This window comes from Lemur catta, chromosome 2, assembly GCF_020740605.2.
Source record: "Lemur catta isolate mLemCat1 chromosome 2, mLemCat1.pri, whole genome shotgun sequence".
NCBI lineage: Eukaryota > Metazoa > Chordata > Mammalia > Primates > Lemuridae > Lemur > Lemur catta.
In genome coordinates this window covers 135,073,277-135,092,646 of record NC_059129.1, presented here as the reverse complement: position 1 = coordinate 135,092,646, position 19,370 = coordinate 135,073,277, and the positions used below count along the sequence as shown (strand labels likewise).

The 19,370-nt window shown below is 38.0% G+C and overlaps 1 protein-coding gene across 3 annotated transcripts in view; it reads left to right on the top strand.

The window, feature by feature from the left end:
- SYNE1 (spectrin repeat containing nuclear envelope protein 1) overlaps positions 1 to 19,370 on the top strand; it is a 427,753-nt gene that overhangs the window by 258,777 nt on the left and 149,606 nt on the right. For 2 of the 3 annotated variants that reach the window (XM_045544592.1, XM_045544591.1), the window contains exon 1: positions 13,569 to 13,927. In XM_045544592.1, coding sequence (XP_045400548.1) covers positions 13,721 to 13,927 — 207 coding nt within the window. In that variant the 5' untranslated portion in view covers positions 13,569 to 13,720. Of the gene's footprint in view, positions 1 to 1,541; positions 1,695 to 2,289; positions 2,473 to 3,292; positions 3,431 to 7,094; positions 7,281 to 7,463; positions 7,587 to 7,800; positions 7,984 to 9,038; positions 9,183 to 13,568; positions 13,928 to 14,950; positions 15,092 to 19,370 lie in introns of those variants that run through there. The other variant, XM_045544593.1, reaches the window with a different exon arrangement.

Below are 19,370 nucleotides of genomic sequence, written 5' to 3'. Positions count from 1 at the left end.
GGTGAGGCAGCTTTTGAACCAACACATTTCTTTTTACTTTAAGGCAAAGCCTTATGTGACTTCTGAAATCAAATCTTGTCTCCAGAAATACAGGGGGCATTTCTATAACTCAGTATTCTTAGGCTCAACAAAGAAACAAACAAAAAAAGATATATTATGTGTGTTCAACAAATATTGATTGAGTACACAGAATCTGCCAGGCATTCTTCTAGCTGTTATGTCATTCAGCAAGATGTAAGTTAAGTGGGTGAAGATATTTGAAGAAAGAGAAAATCAAAGTAAGAAATGGAAATATAATACGTTTTTAGGACTTTCGTGGCGACCTAATTCTAGAGCCATTAAAGTTTAGTTAAAACCATTCTATATGGGACAAAGAACAGATATACTAATTTTAAACTGCTACATGAAATGGGAAGTAGTATCACGTTGTATGAACTATATAATTCATGTGAGTGTGCCATGCTTTTTGGGATGGCCAATGTATGTTGAAAAGTGTTTCAAAAATCTCATCAAAATCCAATTCTACTGCACCATGATTTTGTCTAAATTAATATATGCTGTTTTCTATTTTAAGTATTTTATTGACCTATTTAGCTTTCCTTCTTAGACATTGGAAGGTCCATTTGGAAGGATAATTTGCCAAGTTTAGATCTTTAAAAAAAAGGGGGTTCAAATTTAAGTTTTCTTTTTCTCTGGATACATTTCCCTATAATAGAGTTTTCATATGCATTCCATTTACTTTGGGACTCAAAATAATGAAGACCAAAAAGTAATCTTCTAACGGTGTGCTTCCTCCCACCAAAGAAGGTTTTTTTTTAAGGCCTTTCATTTATATAAAGAAACATTTCTCCTCTTTACCGCCTTCTCTGCAGCATTTTATTCTAAGCAACAGTGTGAATGTTTGTTATCAAATCAAACCAAAGCCACTAGGATTTGTAAATGTTAACTCATCTTTTTGCATCTTCCTTTCCATTGGCTGTGCTTAATGCTTTGTTGGCACACTACAGGGAGGCAGTTGGAAAGTTATGAAAAGAGTTAATTGATCATTAACAGCCTCTTATTAGAAGGTTCTTGGAAACAAATCCATGTGCCTCCAACTATTTGGGAGGGTTTTCCATTTTATGAAGAAAAAGCCTTAGAGGAGTTTGTGTGCTCAAAGTCACAAAGTTAGTAAATGGAGAAGATGGGATTCAAATCACGTGTCTATGCAGGCATCTAAAATAAGTATTCTGGAAATATTTGATAAGTGAATTGCTGTCCATGCATTGTTTGTTCCTTTGCTGAAATGGCAGCAGGAACTATAAAATTCATATGAGTGTGCCATACTTTTTGTGGGCAATGTATGAAGATGGTGGGAAGTCAGGCATCATGGAAAGCCAGGAAAGCTGGTAACTAACTGCACGTGGCTGGTTGCACCAAGCACATCAAAGCCAAAGCAGCATTTAACACCCTAAATGTATCTCATCAACATCATCTGAGATTTTTGTGTCATTATCCAATTTTAACCATGGTTGGCTCTGTTGTTGTCATTGATTATTTAGATCCAAGACAAAATAAAAGAAGTTGAGCAAAGCAAGGCCATGAGCCAGGAGTTCAGCCAGCAAATTCAGAAGGTAGCCAAAGATCTCACGACTATTCTAACCAAGCTGAAAACAAAAACAGATAATTTAGCTCAAGCTAAAACTGATCAAAAGGTAAGAACGGATAAGTGGAAATTTAAGACGTGCTACTGAATGAGTTAAATATTTTTTTTGGAGTCAGTGTTATTTGGGGATGTAGAAAAAAGAATCTTTATTAACACTCTTTGCTGAAACCAGTTAGTAAAAGCAGGCAGTAAAGAAATTTTGTAACTGTAATAGCACAGACCCACTTATATTTATGATTGAACTGTATGATGATAATAAATACATATGCATGTATGTATAAGAGAGAAGAATGTCAAGAAACTAAACAATGATTTAGGAATACAGATCTGTAAACTCCAAAGTAAATTAAGTTCTTGGTGGTTAAACCTGCGTTCTTATTTTGTTGATGAGTTAAATGACTCTAATCCTTTTTGGGTGGGGCAGAAGGAAAATGTTAGCCCTCTCACTCAGCCTCATAGGAAGTAAACACCAGGATTACAACACATCCTGCTCTGCCTTTCCAACCGAAGAAATATAAATGGCCCGATCATAGTAGAATTATTCTTTATAATATTTGGCTTTGACAAAAATCAGTCTGATATCGGAAAACCTAGAGAAATTTATTTCTGTAGTCTAATGTTCTTTCATTTTGATGACCATGTAGGTGCTGGGAGAGGAATTAGATGGCTGTAATTCAAAGTTAACAGAATTACATGCAGCGGTACAAAAATTCTCGGAACAGAATGGCCAGCTGGGTAAGCCACTGGCCAAGAAGATAGGAAAACTGACTGAACTTCACCAGCAGACCATTAGACAGGCGGAGAATCGGCTCTGCAAGCTCAGTCAGGTATGTTTCCAGGCCAGTAATCAAAATTCTCTAAGGCAGAAACTTCAATGTTCTGCTTTTCTCTCTTGAAAATAAATAAAAAAAAAATATTGATGGCAATGTGAGTACCTTAGGTGTAGCTTATTTCCTACCACACCTGTGTTCCTAAGATTTATACGTAAACCTGAGTTTATTTTGTATCCAACCATATTATAAATTCACTGGCAATGGCAATGATATAAATAGACTTTGGGGTGAATATATTGTAAATTGGAGAAGTATTTTGTAAAGTGAATATTCATCCATGCACATATTTTATAAAATTAATTTGGGGTGCATTCAAATATCTTTAAGTAAGCTACATAAATATTAGCTTGCATTTACATAATAGGTTCAGGTCACACACCCATCATAATTGTTAAGTATAGACTGGACTTTTGCAAATCGATTAAGTATTGTTTGTTTAATCAGGGGCAAGTTAAAACCAGGAGTTGGTGACCAAGGAATTATAGTATTAAAACTTGGCATGCTCTAATTCCCCCTGCCACCTCCTTACCCAGTGGAGTGTGGAAGAAGGGGCAGAGAGCGAGATAGAGGAACAGGAGATGAGAAAAAGAGGGATTATGCAGGCAGATTAAGAATTTGGGCTTTATCCTAAAGTCACTGAGAAAACTTTGACAGATTTTTCAACAGGGAAATGATTTTTTTATAATACCTTTAAGTGGCACAGAAATTATAACAGTCAACCCTGAGGATCATTGCATCCAAAGAGACAGAAGACTGATTTCTAGCACAAGAAGCAGAGTTTCCATTTGTTAACTGAATGTTAATGATTTTTCAGGCAGCATCACATTTAGAAGAATACAATGAAATGCTTGAATTAATTTTGAAGTGGATTGAGAAAGCTAAAGTCTTGGTACATGGCAATATTGCATGGAATTCTGCAAGCCAGCTTCGGGAACAATACATTTTGCATCAGGTAACTTTAGGAAAAGTAATTTTCAAAGAGTAACAAAGAGCAATTTGGTTTAACCACTAGACTGACAAAAGATTTAGAAGGCCATGATGAAAAATTATTGTAGGTACCAGATAAAAAGAATGCTAAGGTAGCCCTAATGTCTTGTCCAGTGGTTTGACAGGAAGTAGCTACCCATGAGATTTCATGAGATTATATAAATAAATATCCTCTGTGTTACCTCGATGTCCTTTTCTCCAAGACCCAAAACAGTCAGCCCTATAGGATTCTTTTTTTTTTTTTTTTTTTTTTGCATCTTCTCTGAAACAATTCTATGCAGGGATACAGTAGGCAATTCTTCCCCATGAAGAGTTGCTGCCAAGTGTGGAAAAATTATAGGCTCACACTTGGATTGACAGGAAAACTCTGCCGTTTAGGGTTGTGTGATTGGGAGCAGAATACTTTGCCTCTCTGAATTCTGTCTTCTCATCATTTACATAAAGATGTAAATAACATTCATATCTCAGACTTATCATGAGGATCATACAGTTTAACGTATGTATGTGAAAGTATCTACCTGGCAGGTGCAGGTGCTCAGTAGGAGCTCTCACGTCTCCTTCCCTCAGCTTTCTGCCTGCTCTGCCATCCCGCCTCCCACAGGAGGTGCGGGTCAGCTGGGAAGAAGCCATGAGGCCACATCACATGCAGGCTGCATTACTTCATTTCCTCTGAAGTTATGTGACAAAAATGTTCCTTTCCTCTCACTCACATCATCCAGGAAATTCTGTCATCCTTTCATAAATTAGGCTTGAATTAGACGTAGATATTTAACAGGCTTTATCTTGCAATGAAATATAAAATGACTTTAATATAAGTTACATGGATATCCTCAAGTATTCTAGATTTTCTGTCTTATATGATTTATGTATACATGTAGCTTTTAAATTAATCCTGTTTTCCATTCTGTAGTTTGCAGGGTTATAGATCAAAGCCTCTTTCCCTCCTTTTCAGAATGCTTTAACAGCTCCTCATTTTTTCCTGAATCCACTATCTTCCTTCTCTGATCAATCTTGCACACTCCTCTCAAGATACCTTTCTTAAACAACTCCAATCTTTTGCTTTAAGATATGCTTATATATATTAACAGACAAGTAACAATTGACTTGGAAACAATGAAAAAATATCTAACCTCATTAGAAATCTAGAAATGCAACATTTAAGCAGAAAAGAGAGGGAGAGAGAAAATTTTAACTTTCAAGTTAAAACTGTTTTTTTCAAGTTCATATTTAAGGAAGTGAAAACTCTCAAACACTGCTGGTAACCTGGTAAAATGGTTTTGAAAAACAATTGGCAAATATATGGTGGTCATCAGAAATGTTACCACTCTGATATGTTGATTATCTTTTTCGGACTCATTATTAGCTCAGTAATCCAAAATGTGGAAAATATTTTGTGCGGTATTAATAACAGTGGTAAAATTTTAAAGAAAACTTAAATGTCAAATAATTTTTCTGAGTAAATGTTTGCATATAATGGAATATAATGTGGCCCTTAAAGTGATCATGAAGGCTTTTTTTCCCATGGCTTCTGCATTCATTTATTCAATAAACACGTATAGAATACTTTCCCACAGTAGGAATTTTGGTAGGCATTTGGAATACAAAGAAAATTCTCTGTTGCTACTCCAAGGAGTCAATCATTTAGAGGAAGGGACAGATGAAAAGGAGACAATTAGAATATCTCCCTGTGATAAATACAGGGAGAGAGGGCGCAGGGTACTGATGGAGCCCACAGGAAGGTGCTCAACCCAGACCACCAGGGCTACAGAGGAAGGGGAGGGAAGGCTGCTCAGGAAAAGGTGATACTGGGGTGAATCCAGAAAAACCCCACAGCCGACTTGTTGTGGAATGTGTTTTAGATAATGCCCTGGGGGAAACCCTAGAAGTAAGAGTGAAGGGTGAGTGCTCTTTTTGGTGCTCTGGAACTCTTTTTGGTGCCGGGAAGAGGGATAAGAGATAAGAATAGAGAGATAAGACAGATCCTGAAAGCCTGTTAGGAATTTGGACTTTATCCTAAAGTCACTTTGAAGCCTTTGAAACAGATATTCTGGCAAGTGACAGTTCAGACTTGTATTTTAAGAAAGCTAACTTAGCAGCCTGTGGACGACAGATTGCAGAAGGTGAGACAATGTAAGAGGTGGTTCCAATATTCCAGGAGAAAATGACAAGGCCTCTGTTTGGAGATTGAGAGGAGAAGACAAAATCAAGAGATATTAAGGAGCTAGAATTCCATGATTTGGAGACTTTTGAACATGGGTGAGAGAGAGGGAAGCGTCAAGGATGATTCCCAAGTTTTTAGGACTTGGGCAGGTGGGTGGGCACAGGGGAAGGGGCTTCAGGTACTGGGGTCATCTGGCGCAGACGCTCAGGAGAGAACGCAGCCTATAGACATTGTTCAGGGCGTTCTCATGCACCTCCCATAGGGATCAAAGCTGCCTGAGTTTATTCAAAAAGAGTACACAGTGAGAAAATCTGTGTTCTAATATCAGGTGAAAAAGAAAGATGGAAAACCATAGGTATGTTATGATCTCTATTACCTAAAACTATGCCCAAATGTATCAGCAGTTATCTCTTAAAGTCATCTCTGGGTTATGAAACTATGGGATATTTTTATTTTCTTCTTTATATTTTCCTTATTTTCTAAGATATATATTTTCTACAATACATATGTATTACATCCATTGTGAGAAAAGAAAGTACTTTATTTTTTAAAATGGGTCTATTGCTTAAGAATAATATCCCATCTCCCATTTCTGCTGTTTACACATCACATACCCCACTAACTGCAGATTGGGTGCTCACCTACCTCTTTGCCTTTGCATGTGCTGTTCCTTTAGTGTGAACTCTTTCCTCCTTCTCCCCATCTGGCAAATTGCAAACATCCTTCAGACTGAGCTCAGATGTGACTCTTCCAATGGCCCCCCTCCCAACCTTCCGGCAAGTTGGAGTACATCTCTCCTGTGTCATCCCTTAACATTGGCTTCTCTTTCACTTTGCGTTTTGCATAATGCATATTGTATGGTTATTTATCCATTTGTCTTACTGCTAGACCCAGTTGATGATAGCATTCTGCATGGCAAGGGCTGTGTTTCTTCTTTTCTTGGTATTGCAGGTAGCTTCTACTCCTTTGTCTCACTGAAAGCAAGTGATCCATGGTTTTTGTTTGTAATGCTCTTAATTTTCTTTTCAAGATTAATATGCACTTAGGTCTTAGATATAGAATAGGAGAGCTGAAAAGTACTTCTTTAGTTTAAATATGGGAAAAGTTAGACCCAGAGACATGATTAAGATACCCAAGGTGTTCGAGCTTTGCCACTGGTGGAATATTCATGTCCCGCCTCTCACAAGGGGACAGCTTGGGGTTGACGGAGCCTGAGCCTCACGGCCCCACACTTAATAACACGTGGCCTCTGCACAATATCTATAGTTCCTGGACTATGGTTTGGTTTTCTGTGAGAAAGGGATAACAGTAGGTGCCTACCAAGTGGGGAGTGGGCACAGGGGTATAAAGGTTAAACACAGTAACGTACACACAGAACCTACACAGAGCACTTTATACCTCACCATATTGAGTACCTATACCTCTCTGTCTACCTGTCAATGTCACGGATATTGACAATTCACTCTAGACCCTGCTGGAAGAATCTGAAGAAATTCACAGTGATCTGGAAGCAATGACTGAGAAATTACAGTGCCTCACTAGCGTGTACTGTACAAAAAAAATGTCCCAGCAAGTGGCAGAACTGGGACGAGAGACTGAGGAGTTGAGACAGATGATCAAAATTCGTTTGCAGAACCTCCACGATGCAGCTAAGGTAAAAAAAAGAAAAAGAAAGAAAGTAAAAAAGAAAGTCTGTCATTAAAAGAAAATGGCAATGCCACTGTGCAAACACAATGTTCACCTGTAATATGGTTTCTTAACTGTGAGGCTTTTCTTCATCTATGACTTTGGTCTTCGAGTACAATATATTGATAATCAAGTGGTTTTTACTTTCCAGGATATGAAAAAATTTGAAGCAGAGCTAAGAAACTTACAAGCTGCTTTGGAGCAAGCCCAGACAATCCTGACTTCTCCAGAAGTTGGACGTCTTAGTCTCAAGGAGCAACTCTCTCATCGACAGGTAAACAAAAATAACTTAGGGTGAGTGGATGGGGACCTATATTTTAAAAACAGTATAACAAGGAAAAATACTTCTTAAACTTGGCAATGTTTAAAAAATATTCCTTGCAAAATCTTCATAACTGGTAACATAGCTAGGATTTAGTAAATGTCTTTTGCTTATGAAAGAAATGATTAAAATATGAAATCTTTGAACTATAAAATCCCATTTTCAGCATTTGTTGTCTGAGATGGAGTCACTAAAGCCAAAGGTGCAAGCTGTGCAGCTCTGCCAGAGTGCCCTCCGGATCCCCGAGGACGTGGTCGCCAGCTTACCGCTGTGCCACGCTGCTCTGCACCTGCAGGAGGAGGCCAGCCGGCTGCAGCACACGGCCATCCAGCAGTGCAACATCATGCAGGCAGGTGCTGCGGGGCCCACTCGGCAGAGCAATCGCGCATGAGTCATGGGCTTCTTTTCTTAGCATTGTGTGGGCTAAGCCATCAAAACACATCCAGTGTTAAATTTGACAGGCTGTTGTGGTTTTATAAAATAAGGAGATTAAAATACTGTCATTCGGATCACCCTCAAAAGCCTTGGGAAAGCTATATAAAAAATATCCTTTGGGTGAAAACTATCTTGTAGTGATATTTTCTATAAAGAACACCTCGCAAAGGTTAATTTCATATGCAATTATATATTTTTATCTCTTATTATTCACCTGAGGATCATCTAGAACCTCGTAATATGGGTTAACTGTTATCCTGTGTTACAGAAATTTTTTTCATTTCAACTTATTGAGGTATTAAATTCATTTTCTTTTGAGCGTCTAAAAAGTGAACTCAAGTTCAACTCTTAGTCTCATCACCTAATAAGAGAAAATCATTTCCCATGAAGGAAAGACACTATTTGCCTTATATCTCCTTTCAAGTAATATTTCCTCCTTTATCCAAAAATTGCACAAATAGCTTCTGATTAAAATCGCTAGTGGTGCATTTGGCCAACTATCCTTGCTGCTCACGATATCTTGTAATTTGTTAGACAGTAAATTCGTGGGTCTAGAAGTCATGGGTAATTCATGTTTTTATCCCCTACTACAGTGCTTAGTCGAGTGTCTTATTTATATATTCAGTATTTCTTGAATGGAAAGATGAAATAATCAAGTTTTCCATACTGCTTCCCACCTTCTGACCATCATTCCATCCTCAGGAAGGAGAAGAGCGAATCCTAACCATCCATAATTTGCTACAATATTTTAGAGAGAAATCTCTGAAATATCTAAGTAAAGTTGAGAATTTAAACCATCTAGGGATTTTACCCATCATTTCTTTATTCCCTAGACACACAGGTGAATAGGAGTTAACATTACAGTTTGACAGACATGGTACAGAATCACTTACCCACTTACTGATAGAGAAATGAAATTATATGTGTGTGTGTGTGTGTGTGTGTGTGTGTGTGTGTGTTTTTCCAAAGGAGGCTGTGGTGCAGTATGAACAATATGAGCAAGAAATGAAACATCTCCAGCAACTGATAGAAGGAGCTCACAGGGAAATTGAGGATAAACCCGTGGCCACCAGTAACATCCAGGAGCTGCAAGCCCAGATTTCTCGGCATGAGGTGAGACCAGAATGTAGGCAGAATACCCAGGGCAGGAAACTGGCTTGATTAGAATATATGTTGGTTTCTGGTGAATAAAAGAGGAAATTTTCCCCTGTCCTGCATGGCTTGATTAGAATATATGGTTGATTTCTAGTAAAGGAAAGAGAAAAGTTTCCCCTTTCCTGCATGTAGTGTGTTCAGTTCTTGGGCAGCCTCTTTGACCGTCTTTGCATCTTGAGTGCAATTTTTGCTGATCCAGTAACATGAGTCTTTCCCTTGATTTTACAACCTCTTAAAACGTCTCCATTGGGACCCACTGATTGTCTCCTGAACCCAGAATTCTCATGATTAATACACTAAAACACAGTCTACTTCCTGTTTTTAAAACCTACAAGAAACAGCCATGCTCAAAGCTTTGCTACATTGATCGCCCTCTTTAACAAAGGAGTATTTCATAGTAAAAAGAAAATTTGTTCTTTCAAATATTCAGTCATTTTGGTCCCTTTCACCAAAATCAGGGGATGGTCCATGTTTTTACTTTACTAATTTTCAGATTGGGCCTGTTAGCATTTTCCCCATTTTCAAATGTTCCTCCTTCCTTGTTCCTTTGGCATCATTATGACCCTAGGACGTGGATACTTCTTGTGCAGACCTGGTCTCAAAGATCATAGGTCTCAGTAATTGAGCAGTGAATTTCCTTTCCTAACTTGTCAATTCTGTATAAGTCAAGTACACTCTTTCTCTTGGGAGCTGGTTCATAGCACTATGAATTTTCGTAAGTAACTGGGAGGGAGGCATCTTATTTCTCTGTGCCAAGGATAGACATTTAGTTTACCCTTCCATCTGCTCTATTTTAACTTTGCTATGAGAGCAACAAACTATTTTCCCAAAGCAAATATCATAATTAGTTTCTCAGAAGATTCAAGTGTAGCCTTTTAAAGATAAAAAAGCTTACCCCTCATTCTCCAAATGCAATTAATTCTTTAATTTCTTGACATATACAATACACTAATCACTTATATTTATATATTATTTAGAAAATAATTTAAATATCCCACCCACATTTACTCCTACAACTGTAGACATCTATGTTAACAATTTCTCTTAGGCACTGGTTAAATGAAAATATGTTGTGCAAATTTCGAAACCACTGTTTATGTAACACATATATTAGCCTATATATTACATATTTATTTTGAAACTATTTTTAATCACATTTCATAAGATCCAGAATTTTGTTGTAACAACTCTTCTTCTCTCATGGTAAAGAAAATATTTTTTTAAAATCTTGTCTGGAATAATAATGATAATTACTAAAGTTTTTTGTTTTATGTTTTTAAAAATAATTTACAATGTTTTACATCATTTTTATAACAACACTATGAGGTAAGAATTTTTTTGCCATCTCCATTTTACTGATAAGAAAACTGATTTTTTTCAAGTGACTTCCAGAGCTCCCAAATCTAGTAACTGATTGAAAAGTAGACTCAAACACAGTATCTTTGGCTCCAAATTCTGTGATTTTTCCACTGTAGCAGAAACTATTTAGGCTACTTCTTTGTACAAAAAAGAATGATGAAGTCCCAGGAAAATAAATGACTCACCCAAGGTTGCAGAGTGAGCTTGCAACATAGACAGCAGCAAACTGTGCCTTCCTGGCTCCTCTTCCAGTGATCTATTTATTTTGTTCCATTTTCTCCTCGCAATTCTGAACATTAGTGTTGACATTTGTTAGTTCTGTCATGTAATTTAGAACACATTTTCATGTAAAACATGGTGCAGTCCTCTGTGAGGTTCATTGTATGTGTAAAACAAACACAGGAAGGAAATTGTCCAGGAGAGAAAGCCTGACTGAGGATCACATAAAAATTAGGAAGAGGTTTTTTTTCCTGTATTTTCAGTCTGCATTTAATTGAATTTCAATCTTAAGGTGAATCTGGTTTCCATTTAACTCATAAAAATAACTAATAATTTATTATTTGTAAGGAGCTTACATTTTATTTTCTGTAATTTTTGAAAGGTTGCATTTAATTTGAAAAAATTATCCGGCCACTTTTAAATCATAGGAAAGAGTCCTCACCCCTCTTTGCTCTCCACCTGACACAGGCGGCCTGCCAGGAGCCTGCTGCCCACAGAGGGCGACTTTTCTTTGAGTGGCCACTGTATCTGAAATTCCCACCTTATAAACATTTTCGGAATTACCTAGTAAAAATTTAAATACATATGCGTGTGTGCTTCCTGAGAATGGGGAACACATTAACCCAGTGCTTCATTGTATTTTGTGGATTTGATCACAGATGAATAACCAACACATGAAGGTAATGAGACACAAACAGGTTTACACTTCAAGAAGAAAGTTCTAGAGTACTATTTCTCAAAGAGAGTTGCGTACATTAGAGTCAGATGGGCTAACTATGAAATGCAGATTCTCATAAACCTAGTAAATCAAAATCTTTGGAAGTGGTGACCAAAGTTGCATTTTTAACAAACAACCCAAATGAGTTTTATACACAATAAAGTTGAGAATTCCAGCTTAGGAAACTGGGCTTGCTGTCCGTACACCTTTGCAGGGTACTGCAGTAGGAGCTATGCCCAGCCATACGGTTACAAAGGGTACAAGGGCTCAGACTAACTCTGTCTTCACAAAGAGTCCTCAGATTTCCCCTAATGCTGCAAGCCTTGGTAAGGAAGCTTAGAGACTTGGAATTTAAGGAGTCCAGTAAGCTGATAGATGTCTTCTACATGTGCATGTTAACTAAATATAAGAAGTATCATTTTTGAGTGTCCATGTGCTAGCCACTAGACAGATGTACTAAATAGCTATTTTATCACTGTTTTTTCCTTAAAGAGCCCTAGTAGGTTTAATTAAGTGCCCACATCCTCAGAGGTAAAGAAACAATGATTTCTACTTTTTTAAATCCTTGGTTTAAAAATTCCTAAGATAGTAGAAGTCAAGAAAACAGACTGCTGGCTGGGTTCTGCTGGACTGTTTTCCCATCCAGTAAGTTTTTATTGGGAGGGAAAAAATCAAAACAATAATAATAACAAGATATATATATATGTATATATATATATATATATATATATATATATATATATATAGCGTGTGTGTGTTGGCCCTTCATATCTGTGAGTTCCACATCCATAGATTCAACTGACAATGGATGGAAAATGTTAAAAAACAATGGATGATTGCATCTGTACCTATTCATGTTTTTTTCCTTGTCATTATTTCCTAAACAATATAGTATAATACCTATTTACATAGCATTTACCGTGTATTAGGTATTATAAGTATTCTAGAGATGATTTAAAGTATTCGGGAGGATGTGTGTAGGTTATATGCAAATACTATGCCATTTCATATCAGAGACTTAAGCATCCATGGATTTTGGTATCCAAGGAGGGTCCTGGAACCACTCCCCTTCAGATATGGAGGGATGAGTGTATATATAGATATATATACACAAATACATACATATATAGATATATATACACATGCAATTATTTTAAAGACAATGACATTTAGTGTCTCTGTCACTAAATGAAAGCTTCTTAGGCAAAGGCCAGATGAAAGGGATAAAAAATAGTAATAGTTTTATACTTTCAGGATTCATGTTTTGGAATATCCATTTTCATATTTTAAAGATGCAAGAAAGTATAACTTCAGCATTTATTACATTTAATATTTAGGCAAAAAGTATAACTTTAATATTTTAGAATTACCAAACTCCTAAAATGAATCTATAGTTACCTTCTTAAGAGCTATGTGCTGTCCAGAATATATTTCCTATAAGCTTTTAGTAAAAATTTAAAAATCTGTATCTCTCACAATAATTTTTTTCCAAAGGCAAATGGAATTAAAAGCCATTCAATTTGAACTGCGCATGAAATTCAGAGCTCTAGTTTGAAGCATCAGCAACATTTGAGACATGATGGAGCACATGAAAGAAAATCTGATGAATGTACAGAATTTATTTGGGGGGTAATCTGCATAAGAAATTGAAGTTTCCTATGCAATATCTAACTTACCCAGAAAAAAAGAAACCAGGAACAGGAACAGACAGGCAGTTTACTGTATGACTCTATCCGTAATAACTGACTGTCATCTATGTTGGATGTACTCAGCATGGTAAGAGCTGAGCATTGCATTTTGTTGTAGCTTTAGTTATCACATGACCTAATTTCCATGGCATGAACCATCTGGTAAATTTCAGATGCTTTCGCATTTGCATGAAAGTTGCCAGTTCTTAATGTTCGTGGTTCAATATGGGGCATCTCTCGCGGTTAGATGGGGCATCTCTCACTTGCATCGCACGGTGTCTCCTTCGGGGGCGCCGCCAGCTTCCCGCACATGTGCGGGTCGGGTGGGCCGGGCGGCTGCGGCGCGGGGGTCGGGCTGAGTCGCCGCCGGCTCCGCCACATCCTGCCTCCCCGGCTGGGCCACGGCCGCCGCCCGCGCGGCCCTGCGCTCCCATTGGCCGGCGCTGCAGGAAGGTGAACGCTGCTACTTCTGTTTCCTTTTGATGCTGCTCTGACACCCCGCGGGCGGGGGGATGTTTCCTCAGGAGCTGGCTCAGAAAATCAAGGGCTACCAGGAGCAGATCGCCTCTTTGAACTCCAAGTGCAAGATGCTGACGATGAAAGCCAAGCACGCCACCATGCTTCTGACGGTGACCGAGGTCGAGGGGCTGGCGGGAGGCACGGAGGACCTGGATGGGGAGCTCCTCCCCGCGCCCTCGGCCCACCCCTCCGTGGTCATGGTAAGGCTCCGGCCGGTTCTCTTCTGACCCGAGCCGGCCAGTGGCTCCACGTCCCCTCTCCGCGGTTGATTTCAGAGATCAGACTTAGATGTTGCAGATTCAGATTGTGGAACAGTTCCCTTAACTCTCTGACTACATTTGGGCAGGAGCCAATCTTTGACACTGTAAACAGTGACAGGTGAAATGAAACTGTTTGCCTCAGACTGCTGAATTGCTGAACATGTCCCGCTTTCGTTCAGAATTTAGAAATAATACCGAGGGGCTCTGAGCTTTAAAGAAAAATTCCTTTGCACAGTGTTTTAGTTTTCTGGGGGATGGGAGAATTGTGGTACACGTATTTAGTTGTGTTTTCCAAGCTAACTAGCTAACCACATTTGTGCATGTACTCTGCTGCGTAAATGTTTAATAAAATTTAGAAGCAAAGCTATTGTTAGAAAAGTAAGAAAATACACAATCCAAAGTTTAGCTTTGGATTAAAATAAACGTCGTTATTTTCTATTCTGCACCATTATCTCCCCATACACTTGACATTTAAAAGGTATTGAGTATTTTGGTAACTATAATGTTTTCCAGTGCTGTGTATTTTCCCTCGTATGTTCTATGCCTCAGATAATGTATAACCGTACCTGGGCCCATTTGACAATATGCTATTACTTTGGGTCCACAGAATACCAAGCTTTATTTCATAGACCCCTTTATTTGTATGATTCATGATTTTTCTAGTTATTTTCGAAGATACAATTAAAAAAAGGAAAATGAAAGAAGTATTTAATCAACACCAAAAACTCTTAGATGTCATATGTACTCACATCCCTGATTGTTTTACAAATGATTTCTAGAACATATTCTCTTGAAGATGAAACTTTTAAATACTAACACAGAATTAGTATGTGAATTTGAGTCTCAGTAATTCTAACCTTTGTTTTACTGTAACCATCTCTGTTTTGACCTGTGCCTGGCCAAGTGTTTTGTTAACATAGCTAACTGATTTTCATGTCCTTTGGGCTATATTTTACGTGGCAGATGACTGCAGGTCGCTGTCACACTTTGCTGTCACCTGTCACTGAGGAGTCTGGGGAGGAGGGAACCAGCAGTGAGATTTCTTCTCCACCAGCCTGTCGCTCTCCTTCACCTGTGGCTAATACAGATGCTTCTGTTAACCAGGTACCTCCCACTTGACGTTCCTCTGGCAATGAATGATCTCTGGGTGGATGCAGGACTCCATTCTCTTTGTTCTCATTAGCTATGTGTATGGATCTTAGATTTTGTGTCATTTGGTTCCAAGGACACACCATTAGGTGTTGTGGTTGCACAAACTGTGATTGCCATGTGAGACCACTGGCTCAGGATGTCATCCTCCTTCCTGGGCTGCTGACAATGAGATGAGCAAAAATTAGGTCATGGGAATTATAACCCAAGAAGGCCCTGTTTTAAGACATAATGGCTTTACTTTCTAGCAATCATTTAGAATGGGGTTCTGCGTCCTAGCAGAGAATGAAAGTTTTGTGTCACCATTGTAAAATAACATGATTCTATACCTATTTTAACATTCATTGAACATGTGTTGATATTTACCAGGTCAGATTTTTGAAGATGGGAAACTGCTGTTTATTATATCATACTTTTTCTTTTTTTTTTAATTTCAGCTTATTATGGGGGTACAAAAGTTCAGGTTACATATATTTATTTACTATTTGTAAACCAATTTAAGGAATGTCTGCTAGTATATTTCCTGGAATGCCTAATATATTTGAGTTTTTTGCTTATCTTTCAATAATTATAAATTTTATTTTCTATAAAATGAGGATAATACCTTTTTGTAATGTCTTTTTTATAATACCGTGCTTTATACTAAATATAGATTATATTAAGTTAAATGTCAAAAAGTTTTCATTGAAAACATTGGATAAAAATCAAAAAGATGTTTTTATAATAACCAAAAACTTTTAATGCATGTTAAATAATACTTTTTTAAATCAAAACAATGAAAAAAATTTAAATTATGTTGCTATATGTAAGTGTTCAGAGAAGTTGAGATATATTAGCAAGGAAGAAGTGTTAAACAGAGCAAATGCTTTATAATCTATATTATAAATCAATTATATTACTTTTATTTTAAAGTAGAAGCATTCAAAATAGGATTCTGTGATAAGGAGAATCCCCCTCATTGAAAAAAAAAAGGAATATGAAAATGACAAAACCTTTAGATAATACAATCATACAATTGTCTTATTAAAACTCAATGTAGCTCTAGGGAAGTTATCAACTCATCTATTCATCAAATACATTCTGAGCACCTGCTGGGACGAAACTTTGTTCTGGGTCCTGGGGATGGAACTGAGGAGACAGCAGTGGCCCTGCCTGCTAGGACCTTACAATCTAGAGGGAAGGGTTGACGTGGGACAAATAATAACAAAGCTACAAGAGGAAACGAAAAACAACAACAAAAAAGGAGAAGTTCAGGGCGCCCTGGGGGATTTGGGAAACTGTTCTCCAACTTCTAATTTAAAAATATGTATTACTCATTTTTTGATGATAAATTCTTCCTTGTGGTTACAGATGTTATTAGAGTCAGAAAAATTGGGCTATAGTCAGCAGATTATCATATAGAAAAATTTATCTTATATAATGTGCTTAGTGTTCTAAAAATCTTCAAATGGAATAAATACCGATCTTGAGACTAATACTGTGGAAAAAATATAGCTTTTCTAAAATTTTAACTCTCCATGCTACTTCTTGGAGAGTTAAACTGTCCATGTATAGGTGGGAGTGCCCGTAAATGATAAAAGATGCAAACATTGTTATTATTATTACTTGGCATTAACCATGAAGCTTAATCAATCCTAAAACTGAGTGACATTATACTTTGTCTTAATTCCTCCTCTCTCCCCTAGTCACAGGAAAACTTCAATTAAATAACATTGTTAACCTAAAATGCTTTTATGTGATGCTGCAAGTCAGTGGAGTCAGACAGTTTTACTCAGAGGAAGCTATTAAAAAACAAGTGTATTATGCTTGATGTCACTCAAACAAATCAACCCCATCATAACAGCCACTGTTATTCTTGTACAGTAATGTGAGTCGCAGGACATTGAAAAAACACAACAATGTGACCAATGATGCATTGGCTTTTCAAAATTGTCTCTTGAAACTGAAGAGGACATTTAGCATCCCCATAAATTTCAGTTTTCAGGCTCAGCACCCTGTACAAAATGGGCACCGCTGTTTCAGGGAGCAGCCAAATATAACTGCTTTATAAAATCACAGCTGTTGCAAAAGGTTTTGTGCTTGCTGCTTCTGCAAGTCGATCTCTATTATGTAACTACCTGATCCCACTCACAGTGTGTTTCTTATCTGACAATAACTACTAGCTACAATGTAATAACAATTTAGCTACTGGAGGGTAGAAATAATGAGAAAGCCCCATAATTTGCCCCAGGCTTCTTGATTCCCCACAGAAGCAAGCCAAGACTTAGACACCACAGAACAGTTTAGAGAAGTTAGGTCTGAAAAGAGCGTAATGGCTAAATCCCTGGCCTCCAAATGAAAAGCTCACCCTGGGTCACAGCTCTTCCTCCTCCCAGCTGAGTGCAGCTGGGAAGTCCCTTGACCCCCTCTTTTGTAAGTGGGAAGCTATACTACTTAATTCAAAATTGTGCAAATGAAATGTGACGTGAATCACGAAAGTACTTCTTCAACTGGAAAATGCCGACCGATCAAATAGTAGCTACAGTTGTCGAAATTTATTTCCTTAGGAATCTGCTTGTAATAACTCTTGTAACTTAGACACATAAGCAATGAGAGACGTATTTCTAACAGCAATTTCTCACTACACCAAGTATTGACTTTATTTAGTTATTTAGTTATTTCTAGTACTGATTGATTGATTTTATTGTATTGATGTAGTCCTCAAATAGATCCAAATTATTCATCTATAAAGGTGATTTGTTTTCAAATCCCTTTAAGAAACCAAGAGTTGTCGTTTCTGTCTATAGATCTGAGCCATGCACGGACACACACACACAGAGCCAGCAAAAGGATTTTTTATAACAGATTTATTCTAGCTCTTTTGGAGACCGTTTTATTTATAATAGAGTAAGTTAAAATGTTTACACTATTTAAAGCCAGTTTTTGCTTTTCCTTGTGGACAGTAGTAGTATTACCTCCCATGTATATAAAATAATAGAGTTTACAAAGTGCTTTTACATCCATGATTCGTTATGAACATACAGGCCTGCCTGTTACTTTCCAAACACTCCACAATGTGCACAGGATGACAGACTAAAAGCGCCGTCCTAGCCAGCCCTCAGGGAGCTCACATCATGGATGCGAACAGGCAAATGATTACCATAGACGGCGGAGGTGGGATGGCCAGCAGAGGATGGGGAGTGAGCACCTAAACCAGGGTGGTGTCTGGCAAAGGCCACGGATGGCCCCCTCTAGTTTTAAGGGAGGAGCACAAATTAGGCAGCCAGAGTGCACTAGGGTGGTGTGAGAGGAAGCATTTCAGGCAGAAGGAACCACTTCTGGAAGGCTGTGGACTCAGGAAGAAAAATGGCCCATCAAGGCAACTGCAGAGAGTTTCAGTGTCCTTAGAGAAACATAGGGTTGGAGAAGGAGAAGGGAGAGCAATGAGACTCAGAGGGATGCGGGAACCACATCATGAGGGACCCTGAATGCCACACAAAAGAATTTGAACTTCCTCGAGAAGCTGATAGTTAACCATTGAGGAAATTTAACTAGCAGCTATGTACAGAGCTGGGTTTAAGAACAGATCATTCTGGACCAACGTGGGCAGGAGAGTAGAACTGGGCAAATTCAGAACCAGGAAGGTGTTAGGTACAGAAGTTGCACACTCTCATTCTTGGTCCACCCTGGTGACATAAACAAGAAAAACAGGCCAGGAGGGACTGCAGGGACCTGGACAACGCTGGTCCCCATAAACGAGGCCATGTCTTCTCTGTTAGAGTTACTATATCGGTACAGACACGGGACCCAGGGTTACATACCTTCTGGTTTGCAGGAGAAGCCATGAATCTCTATTTTTATGAAATCTCCCTATGTTATTGGAGAGAGATTTTAAACAGTCAAAAATACTGTATAAGCCAAACTGAATGTATGGAGGTCAGATCGGCTGCCTGTCTGCAACCTTTGAGTTAGGAAGTTGTAGCTGTAATGAGAACTTGAACTAAGGTCGTGGCAAGGTTATTCATCAAATAGCAATGTGTCCTTGCATAAGCAGTGGGTGATAATGGAGAGGGAAAATTGAGAAAAAAATCCCAAATCTATAGCTTAGGTGGGTAGAAGTTCTATTTATTGAAAGGTAGATATCACTATTTTTTTTTTCCTAAGTCCATTTCTCATCCTATGTTTTCTTTTTTTTTTTTTTGGAAATGTGGAGTTTGAAGAGCCCGTGTATACACATGAGCACCAGGATATGTGA